This window comes from Caloenas nicobarica, chromosome 36 (assembly GCF_036013445.1).
Source record: "Caloenas nicobarica isolate bCalNic1 chromosome 36, bCalNic1.hap1, whole genome shotgun sequence".
Taxonomy (NCBI): Eukaryota; Metazoa; Chordata; class Aves; order Columbiformes; family Columbidae; genus Caloenas; species Caloenas nicobarica.
Window position 1 is genome coordinate 157,442 of NC_088280.1, and position 11,273 is coordinate 168,714.

The 11,273-nt window shown below is 66.4% G+C and overlaps 1 protein-coding gene across 1 annotated transcript; it reads right to left on the reverse strand.

Annotated features, from left to right (window-relative positions):
* Positions 1–3: 3 nt before the first annotated feature.
* RFX1 (regulatory factor X1) lies at positions 4–9,944 on the reverse strand (the record flags this gene model as incomplete). The annotated part of the gene is given in 15 exon segments (XM_065654900.1): positions 4–985; positions 1,345–1,390; positions 1,641–1,794; positions 3,037–3,245; positions 4,220–4,369; positions 4,459–4,556; positions 4,632–4,965; positions 5,052–5,170; positions 5,829–5,941; positions 6,968–7,087; positions 7,668–7,849; positions 8,652–9,021; positions 9,128–9,201; positions 9,289–9,333; positions 9,846–9,944. Coding segments are annotated over 15 exon segments (2,274 nt in total), but the record flags the coding sequence as incomplete, so codon positions are not given.
* Positions 9,945–11,273: the final 1,329 nt, after the last annotated feature.

Sequence of the window (11,273 nt, forward strand, 5' to 3'; positions counted from 1 at the left end):
GGGGCAAAGACCACGGCGGATTTTATTTCTCTTAAGAAAGAACTACAAAAGGTAGAAAACAGCGTCTGCGGGGGGGGGCGCGTCATGGTGGGACACACACACACACACACACGGGGGGGCCCCCGCCCTGCCCCCCCCGCTGGCGGTTTCTCACACGGGCCACAAACACCGACCCCCCCCGGGAGGGGGCGGGGGGGGGGTTACAAAAGCACAGAATTGATTGAAAACTGGAATATCTATTGGGGGGGGGCGGGGCTGAAGCGCGGGGGGGGCCGGGGGGGGGCCCTTCATGCGGGGGGGGAGGGGCTGGTGTAAGGCAGCGGGGGCGGGGGGGGCGTTTGGCACTGGGGAGGGGGGCGGGGGGGCTGTGTGGGGGGGTCACCCCCCCCAACATTGTGCCGGGGGGGGGCAGCATCTGCGGTCTCTGTACCCCCCCCCTCCCCGGGCTCTCTGTGCCCCCCCCCGGGGTGGTTTTGTGTGTCCCCCCCCTCTACCCACCCCCTAAAGGGTCCCTAAATCGCGCCCCCCCCCACCCCGGGGAGGGACCATCCCCAAATCCTGCGGTTCCCTTTGCGGGAGCGCCCCCCCCGCACCCCCCAACCCCCAGGCCGGGGGTGTCACCCCCCCCCTCCCCCAAATCTGTCCCCGCGGGGGGGGGCGGGGGGGCTTTGGCACAGGGTCCCGGCCCGGCTTAAGGCACAATTGTCACCGCTGAGCGACCCCCCCGGCCCCCTCCCTGGGAAGCTGCGGGGCAGGGGGGGCACACAGGGGGGCCCAGGCGGGGGTGAAAGCGCAGGGGGGGGCATTACCGGCGGGGGGGCCCCTCAGCTGGAGGGCAGGGCCTGGACGAAGAGGCCGCGGTCGGTGCGGGGCAGTTTGGCGGGGGGGGGCTCCAGGGGGGCGGGGGGCAGCGCCGGCCCCTCCCCCAGCGGCAGCTCCTGCGGCAGCTCCTCGTCGCTCTCCTCTTCCTCCTCTTCCTCCTCGTCTGGGGGGGGACAACACGGATTGGGGGGGCACCACCAGCACCCCCGGCCCCCCCCCAAACCCTGCTGTGGCAACAGGCTGAGCAGGGCTGCCGTCAGTAGGGTCCAGAGTTAACACGCGTGTGTGCACGCACAGAGGTGCCATCAGTAGGTTTCAGAGTTAACACGCACACACTCTGCACTGTCATCAGTCATTTTCAGAGTTAACACGCAGACACGCACACACACACTCTGTCTCTGCGCTGCCATCGGTAGGTTTCAGAGTTAACACACACAAACGCTCAGTCTCTCACTGTGCTGCCATCGGTAGGTTTCAGAGTTAACAAGCAGCCAACACGCCCGGGGCGGGAAGGGCTGGTACCTTTCTCCGCATCCAGCGCGTTGAAGGAGCTGCTCAGGTTGGCGAACTGCGGGGGGAGAGCGGCCGTCAGTCCTGGGGGGGTCACCCCGTGTGTCCCCCCCGACCCCGTGTGTCCCCCCTCAACCCCATGTCCCCCCCTGACCCCATGTCCCCCCCGTGTCCCCCGTACCTCACCTGTGACAGCGATGGGGCTCTGGCTGCGTGTTGCTCCACCAGGTAGTACACGTACTCATGGCACCCAGGGGGTGTCACTGCATGTCCCCCCGTGTCCCCCCCGCCCTGTGTCCCCCCCGTACCTCGCCCATGACGGCGATGGGGCTCTGGCCGCGCGCCCGCGCCACGCGCTGCTCCACCAGGTAGTACATGTACTCGTCGTAGAGCAGGCGGATGAGGTGGAAGGAGCCGAAGGAGGCGGCGCTGCGCAGGGTCAGGTCACGGATCACCATGGAGCTGCGCGGGGGGACACGGGGGGGTCACCACGGGGTGACGCCGCGGTGGGGGCACCCCAGCCATAGGACATGGGGGGACATGATGGGGGACATGATGGGGGACATGGGCCAGGTTGAGGATCAGCATGGAGCTGTGGGGGGGACAGGGGACATGTGGGGGACACTGCGGGGATGACACCGTGGGGGGGACCCAGAGGACATGGGGGGGTCACTGTGGAGGTGACACTGCAGGGAGGACACAGGCGACGGGGGACATGGGGGACAGGGGACATGGGGGGGGTCACTGCGGGGGTGACATGGGACACCCCAGCTGGAGAGGGACACGGGGGTTGTATCATTGCACGGGGGGGGACAGGAGGGGGTTCTGGGGACACGTGGGGGGGTGACAGAGGTGACACTGACCTGTAGAAGGACCATGTGAACAGGAAATGCTTGGTGGCACAGGGCAGGGGACACAGGGACACAAGGGTGACACGGGGAGGTTGGGGGGAACGGGGAAGGGTGTGGAGACACCGGGGTTGACACGGGGGGGTGACAATGACCTGCAGAAGGACCGCTTGAGCTGGAAGCGCTTGGCGTGGCAGCGGGGGGGACACAGGAGGGACACGGGGGGGTTTGGGGACATGGGGATGACACAGGGAGGTGACACCCACCTGTAGAAGGACTTGAGCAGGAAGCGCTTGGTGGTGCGGGGGGACATGGAGGGTTTAGGGGGACACGGGGGGGTTTTGGGGACACAGGGGTGACACGGGGGGGTGACACCGACCTGTAGGATGATGTGAGCAGGAAGCGCTTGGTGGTGCGGGGGGACACAGGAGGGACATGGAGGGTTTAGGGGGACATGGGGTCTGTTTGGGGACACAGGGGTGACACGGGGGGGTGACACCCACCTGTAGGACGATGTGAGCAGGAAGCGCTTGGTGGTGCGGGGGGACATGGAGGGTTTAGGGGGACACGGGGGGGTTTTGGGGACACAGGGGTGACACGGGGGGGTGACACCGACCTGTAGAAGGACTTGAGCAGGAAGCGCTTGGTGGTGCGGGGGGACACGGGAGGGACGTGGAGGGTTTTAGGGGGTCACGGGGGGGTTTTGGGGACACAGGGGTGACACAGGGGGGTGACACCAACCTGTAGGACGATGTGAGCAGGAAGCGCTTGGTGGTGCGGGGGGACATGGAGGGTTTAGGGGGACACGGGGTCGGGGTTTGGGGACACAGGGGTGACACAGGGGGGTGACACCGACCTGTAGAAGGACCACTTGAGCAGGAAGCGCTTGGCGGCGCGCGGCAAGGCGGCTGTCCCCAGGTGCGGGCGCAGCACGCGGCCCACGACGCCGTCCAGCCAGGCCGCCCACTGCTCCAGCGAGTGCTGCTGCTGCAGCGTGGCCTTGAAATCCTGCTCCAGGCGCGAGACCAGCCCCGCGCGGCACCGGCACACCCAGGACGCCTGCTCCTGGGGACAGGGGACACCGTTGGGGGCACTGGGGACATGGGTCAGACCCGCACGGCACACCCAGGACGCCTGCTCCTGGGGACAGGGGACACCGTTGGGGACATGGTTCAGTCCCACACGGCACAGCCAGGACGCCTGCTCCTGGTTGGGGACACGGGGACATCATTGGGGACATTGGGGACATGGGTCAGACCCGCACGGCACAGCCAGGACGCCTGCTCCTGGGGACAGGGGACACCATTGGGGACACTGGGGACATGGGTCAGACCCTCACGGCACACCCAGGACGCCTGCTCCTGGTTGGAGACATTGGGGACGTCACTGGGGACATCATTGGGGACACGGGTCAGACCCGCACAGCACACCCAGGATGCCTGCTCTTGGTTGGGGACATCATTAGGGACATGGGGACATCACCGGGGACACAGGGACACCAGCCCCATGCAGCAACGGCGCACCCAGGACACCTGCTCCTGGAGACAGGGGACATCACTGGGGACACTGGGGACATCACTGGGGACACTGGGGACATCATTGGGGACACTGGGGACATGGGTCAGACCCTCACGGCACACCCAGGACGCCTGCTCCTGGTTGGGGGCATTGGGGATGTCACTGGGGACATCATTGGGGACACTGGGGACATCACTGGGGACACTGGGGACATCATTGGGGACACTGGGGACACGGGTCAGACCCGCACGGCACACCCAGGACGCCTGCTCCTGGTTGGGGGCATTGGGGACACTGGGGACATGGGGCAGACCCACAGCGGGGGGTTCAGACCCACAGCGGGGGGTGGAACCCCCAATTTGGGGCCATCTCCCCTCTAGTTTTGGGCGCTCGCCACACCCCTTCTATACCATTTTTTCCAGCTCTTTTCCCCCATATATTTCACTCCCAGGCTCTCCCCGCCGCCCCATATTTTTGGGGGGAGCCCCCCAGGTGCGCGTTTCGATTTCCGGGGGGGTTACCTGCACGTTGGCGAAGTCGACGCGGTTGAGGTCGCTCAGCATCTGGTTGATCTGGGCCGTGTTCTGCAGGACGGCGCGCGCCGCCTGCGCCAGGTGGTTCAGCGACGTGTAACGCCGCAAAGTTTGGGCAAAGGCACTTGCTGCCGCCACCTAAAAACCACCGGTTTTGGGCCTGAGACTCAGCGCTGGGGTAGGGGGGGAACCCCCAAATTAATCACCACCCGCCCCGAATTAATCACCTTCACGCGAACCATCTCCTCGGGGATGTTCATCATCGCGTTGGTCAACCAGCTCTCCAAACTTTTGGCGAAATTGCGGATCGCTTGGGTCAAGGCACCTGCGGGGGGGGGAGCGGTGAAAAGGGGGGTCCGGGGGTGTTTTTGGGGTGATTTCAGGGTTTGTGGGGACTCACTGGGGATGGGCCGCAGGACGTCGGGGATCAGGATCTCCACCAGCCCCTGGTAGAGCGCGTGGTCGCAGTCGCGCACCCAGCGCAGCAGAGGCTCGAATTTGGACAGCAGGACCAGGCGACACTTGGGGAGACGCTTCTCGGCTTCCTCGTGCCTTTCGGGGACGAGACTGAACGTCACCGCGGTGGCCCCGGGGCCACCGGCGCGGCCCCGAGCCCGCGGGGACACTCACGCCGCCGTGGCGTCGCCGGGCTGGTTCAAACCGCAGCGCCAGAACGTTTTCCACAGCGTCTCCACCAGCGTGAACTGGAGGTTGATCATCACGTCCACGATGGCCTGGGGGGGACGGGGACAAAGCGGGGGGGTCGGGGACAAAGCGGGGGTCCCCCCGAGGGTGTTTCGGGGGGTTTGGGGGCGCCCACCTCGCAGTGCTCGCGGTAAAGCAGCTGGAAGGTTTTGAGGTCGTCGGCGCCGGCGCCGTCGGGAAGCGGCTTCCCCTGCAGGTCCAGCTCGGGGAACTCGCCCAGCGGGCGGGAGGCGTCTGCGGGGGGATTCGGGGTGGTTGGGGGGAATCTGGGGCAATTTCAGAGGGTTTTAGGGGGATTTGGGGGGTCTAGGGGGGATTTGGGGTGTTTGGGGGGAATTTCAGAGGATTTTAGGGGGATTTGGGGGGAATTTGGGGGCAATTTGGGGGGATTTGGGGGGATTCGGGGGAGCGTGGGGGGATTTGGGGTGTTTAGGGGGAATTTCAGAGGGTTTTGGGGGGATTTGGGGGGTCTAGGGGGGATTTGGGGTGTTTGGGGGGAATTTCAGAGGATTTTAGGGGGATTTGGGGGCAATTTGGGGGGATTTGGGGGGATTCGGGAGCGTGGGGGGATTTGGGGTGTTTAGGGGGAATTTGGGGGCTTTTGGGGGAATTTCAGAGGGTTTTGGGGGGATTTGGGGTGTTTGGGAGGGATTTCAGGGGGTTTAGGGAGAATTGGGGGGACTTGGGGGGAGTTTGGAGGGATTTGGGGGGATTTCATGGGATTGGGGATTTGGGGGAATACGGGGGGTTCGGGGGGGTTTTGGGGCTATTCAAGGGGTTTTTAGGCGGGTTTGGGGGCATTTTCATGGGGATTTGGGGGGTTTGGCGGATTTGGTGGTTTTTTGGGGGGGGATTTGGGGGTTTTTTGGGGGGATTTTGGGGGTTTTCTCACCCAAAAACTGCTGGTACTGCTGGACCTGGGCGCTGATGTCGGAGAGTCCCGGGGGGGGCTGGGGGGTCACCCCGTTGGTCACCCCCCCCTCCACCTTCTGAATGGGCTTCAGCCTGGGGGGGACACGGCGGGGACCTTAAATACCCCCCACGGCCCCAAATTTGGGGGAAAAAACGGGATTTGCCAAGTTCTCGGGAAAGAAATCGCAGCAAAAGGCGATTTGGGGGGAAGTCGAGGGGGGGTTAATGAGTCCCCCCCCCAGTCAGGGTTAATTAATTAATTAGGGATCGTTACAGGAAATTAATTTATCACCTGGGAGTGTAATTAGTGAGAGCACTAAATAAGAGGTCAAAACGCCAAAGGGATTAAAGCGATGAGGTAAAATGAGGAAAGAACGTGAGATTTTGGTCAACGGGGGAATTGGGTGGGAAATGTTTGGGGTTTTTTTCCCCAAGAAACAGCAGAAAAAAAGCATTAAACCCACAATTTCTTCAGGGAATTTCCAAGTTTGTGAGTCCCGCTAAAGGTCAATGGGTCAGGTGGAGCTGGAGCCCCAAAACGCGGCTTTTTTGGGAGATTTGAGCAGCCGGATGGAGGTTTTACTGGAACTGCCCCCAAACTGCTGGGTTTTGGTGGAAAACGGCCAGATTTGGGTTGGTTTGGGGTGGGACGGGCGGTCCTGACCCGGCCACGGCTCCGGGAGGGGTTTTGGGGTGAAATACCCATTTTTTAGGCAGAGACAAATACTTGAAAACCTCTAAAGGGGGCGGGGGTTCGGATGCAACCCATAGTAGCTTTTACTACTGGGTGTAACTCTCCTACCGCTGCTTCTGGGCGTGTTTCTATGAGGGTTTGGGGGGTCAAACAGAGACTTTTTAATGGAAATACATGGAAACACCCCAAGAGCAGCTAAACTGCAGAGTGACGGGGCTGTAGTACAACCCGTAGTAGCGTTTACTACCACATGTAACTCTCCTACCGCTGCTTCTGGGTGCGTCTCCACGAGGGTTTGTGGGCTCAACCACCAATTTTTGAAGCCAATACAGGGAAATCCCCCCAGAGCAGTAAAACCGCGATGCTGGGGGGGGGGATCGGGTCCGACCCGTAGTAGCGTTTACTACCCGTAGTAAGTGTCCTACCGCTGCTTCTGCGCGAAGGGCTGCTGGCGCATGGCCAGGTGCTGCTGGTCCTCCATGAGCCGCAGCAGCGGGGAGCTGCCCTTGATCCGCAGCCCATAGTAGTGGTACTTGGAGTTACCCCTGTGAACGGGGGGGGCACGGGGTTAATGGGGGGGCCCGGGGGGGGGTCAGGTGGTTTTGGGGGATCCTGGGGGGTTCTGGAGGGTGTTTGGGGGGTTCTGGGGGGGTCCCAGGAGCTGCCCTTGATCTGCAGCCTGTAGTAGTGGTACTTGGAGTTACCCTGGTGAACGGGGGGGGCACGGCGTTAATGGGGGGTCCCAGGGGGCTTTGGGGGGCTCTGGGGGGGTCCCATCATTTCGGGGGGGCCCGGCCCGTGTCGCCAGATGCCGGGTGCACAGCGCCACGAACACAGAGCAAATTAATTTCCCAAACAAGGGGGCGTTGATGGGGGTTCTGGGGGGGTCTGTGGGGTTTTGTGGGGGTTGGGGGGTTTTGGGGTGCCCTGCAGGGGTTTAGGAGGGGTCTCATAATTTTGGGGGGGGGGGAATCCACCCTGTGTCCCCAGACACCGGCTGTGCAACCCCATAAAAACAGAGCAGATGAATTTACCAAAAGCCACCGCATTGACGGCGAGATGCCGAGTTCGGGGGGTTTGTGGGGTTTTGGGGAGCCCTGGGCGGGGGGGGGGGGCGGTCTGTACCTCGTCCCCAGGCGCCGGGTGCGCAGCCCCACGAACACGGAGCGGATCAGTTTCCCGAAAGACGCGGCGTTGACGGGCTCGAGTTTCTGCGCCTGGCAGTGCAGCAGGTAGTGGCAGTACAGGGTGCTGCGCGGGAGGCTCACGCCCTCGGCCGCCTCGTAGTTCTCCAGCAGCCATTGAACCTGCGGGGGGGGGGGACACACACGGGGGGGTCGGACACGCCCTTTGCCACGCCCTGGCCACGCCCAGATACACCCGACCCCGCCCAAACGCCCCCTGGGGCATCGCCCCCATGCGCCCCAAAAACTCGGGGGTTTCCCTTTAAATATTACCGTGGGCGGGGCACAGGGTGTTGGCCACGCCCCCCCGCCACGCCCAACCACGCCTGACCCCGCCCAAACGCCCCCTGCGGCATCATCCCCATTCCAGGCCCATGTTCCCCAAAACCTCGGGTGTGTCCCTTTAAATCGCAGTGTGGGCGGGGCACAGGGCGTTGGCCCCGCCCCCGGCCCCGCCCCCGCCCAGCCCCGCCCGCACGCCCCCTGTCGCCTCGTTCCACTTCCAGGCCTCGTTTTACCCCCCAATTCTCATGGTTTCCCCTCAAAATTTTGGGCTGGGCGGGGAACGGGGTGTCGGCCACGCCCCCACCCCCCCCCTTTTACCCAAACCCCCCTGTTTTCACCCCAAAACCCCTTTGAGTGCCCCCTACCCCCCCAACCCTCCCCCAAACCTCCCAGTTTTGCCCCAATTCACCCCCTGGGGGACACAAACAGGGACAGTGCCCCCCCCTCGCCTTTTGTCCTAAACCCCCTGTTTTCTCCCCAAAACCCCTCTGAGTGCCCTCCCACCCCCTAAACACTCCCCCTCCCCAAAACCTCCCAGTTTCTCCCCAGTTTAACCCCCTACGGGGGTACAAACAGGGACAGTCCCCCCCCGCACCCCCCCCTTTTGCCCAAATCCGCCCGTTTTCGCCCCGTTTCTCACCGTGACGGGGGAGGCGCGGGTGGTGTGCGAGTAGGACTGGGCGCCCCCCCCCAGCACGTACCCCCCCTGGATGACGTAGGTGCCGCCGGGGGGGGGCGGGGGGGCGGCGGCGGCCGGGGGGGGCGCGGCGGGGGCGGCGGGGGGAGGGGGGGGAGCGCTCCCCAAAATGGGGCCCCCCCCCCCCGCCGCCGCCCCCCCGCCCCCCCCTGGGACGTAGACGGGGGGGGGGGCCTGCGAAGTTGGCGGGGGGGGGCTGGGCTGCACCGGGCCCCCCCCGGCGGCCGCCGCCGCCGCCCCCCCCTCATAATAAGCGGCGCCGGCGTTTGGGGTGTAAAGCGGCGTTTCGGTGAACGGGAACGAGCCCGAGCGGCTGGCGGGGGGCAGGGGGAAGGATTAATAAAAGGGGTGGGGGGAGCCAAGGGGGGGGCTCCCCCCCCACCTAAATATCGGGGGGTGGGTGCGGGGGGGGCACTCACATGGCGGCGGGGGGGTAGGAACCGTCGCCCCCCTCCACGTAGGGCGCGGGGTAAACGTGCGGCAGCGGCGTCACCTGGGGGGGGACACAACGCGGAGGTGTCACCGGGGGGGGGCGCGACCCCCCGCGCCCCCCCTGTCCCCCCCGAGCCCCCCCGCTCACCTCCTGGGGTTTGGGGGCGGCGGCGCCGGTCGGTGCTGGGGAGCACTGGGGGGGGGGGAAGATGGGGGGGTCGGGGGTCCCCAAAACCGGGGGGGGGACACACGGGACCCCCCCACCCCCCTCGGGTGGGAAACATCCCCCCCGGACCCGCGGTTTGCCCCATTTTGCCCAGTTTTGCCCCATTTCCCCCCCCCATGACCCCATTTTGCCCCATTCCCCCCATACCCCGTTTTGCCCAATTTGGCCCCGTTCTGCCCCACTTCCCACCCCCACACCCCCCGTTTGCCCAGTTTTGCCCTCTTTTACCCCATTCCCCACCCCAAACCCCAGTTCTGCCCCATTTTACTCCATTTCCCCCAGTTTTACCCCATTTTACTTGGGTTTACCCTATTTTGCCCCTTTTTACCCCATTTCCCTCCCCTCAACCCCAGTTTTGCCCCGTTTCGCCTCATTTCTCCCCCGTGTCCCCATTATCTCAATTTCTCCCCGTTTTGCCCGATTCCTCCCCGGTTTGCCCCGTTTTGCCTGATTCCGCGCGGTTTCGCCCCGTTCCCCACCTGGGTGCCCGGGACCCCCGGGCTGGGCCCGGCCGGGGGGGCCGCGGGGGGGGCGGGGCTGCCCTCGGCCACGCCCTCGCTGGCCCGCAGGGCGCCCTCGGCTTTGGGGAGAAAACCGGCAAAAACGGGTCAGCACAACGACCCCCCCCCCCCGCCCCAGCCGGGCGGGGAGGATGGTGGGTTTGGGGTGAAAAGCGGCGATTTTGGGGCGCTCACCCGAGACGGTGACGACGATGAATTGTTGCGGGGGGGGCGCGGGGGGAGCGGGGGGCGGCGGGGGCGGGGCCGGGGGGGCGGGGCCTCCCGGGAGCTCCGCCCCGAAGGGGGTGGGGGCGGGAGGGGGCGGGGCCTGCGGCTGCTGCGGTGACGTCAGCTCGGTGACGTAGGTCTGCGTTGCCATGGCGACGGGCGGGGGGCCTGGGAGGGGGAGAAGTGGGAGAGAAAAAGACAAATCAGTGCGTGGGGGGGTGTCACCGAGCGACGTCACACGGTGACATCACGCCGGGGGCTGACGTCACGAGGCCCCGCCTCCCCCCTCGTGCCGTTGCCAGGCGACACCAGCCACCCCGGGAGTGACATCATCACCCTGTGATGTCACCGACCCCCGCCGCGTGACATCACTGCCGCGTGACATCACCGTGGCGTGACATCACCGCCCCGTGACATCACCGCCCCGTGACATCACCGCCACATGACATCACCACCGCGTGACGTCACCGCCGCGTGACATCACCAACGCGTGACGTCACCACCGCGTGACATCACCGCCGCGCTCGCGCGCCCGGGGGCGGGGGGCGGGGTCTCTGCCCCGCCGCGCGCCGCCATTGGCTCCCCCCGCCGCCCCGCCTTCCCCCATTGGCCCGCCCGCCCACCAATCGCCGGGGCGCGCGGCAGGCCCCGCCCCCTCCGGCCCCGGGCCCGGCTCCATCCCGGGGCCGCCGCCGCCGCCGCCGCCCGGCCCGGCCGTCCCCGTTCGCGCCCCCCCCGCCCGCCGCCCCCTCCCGCCGCCGCCCCTCCCGCCGCCGCCATCTTGCGCGGCGCCGCTCGGACCCACCTGCCCGGGGCCGCCGCCGGGGCCCCGCGGGGCCTCGTCCCGGCCCGGGCGGGCGGCGGCGGCGGCGGGGGGGCGGCGGGGGCGGCGGGCGAGGGCGGCGGGGCCGGGCCGGGGCCGGTGCGCGGTCGCCACGGCGACCGTGGCTATGGCGCCCTCCGTGTTCCCTCACCGGGGCAACTGTTGCTACCCGCCTCGGCTGCGGGCGGGGCCGCCCGCGCGGCGCCCCGCCCCCCAGCGCCCATTGGCCCTCGCCTGCCGACGCCGCGCGCTGGTTGGCCGAGCCGCGCGTCGCTCTGCGCGGCTCCCGCCCCGCCGACGCCCGATTGGCTGCGCCGCGCGTCCGTCCGCGCTTCCTGAGGGGGGCGGGCAGGGCG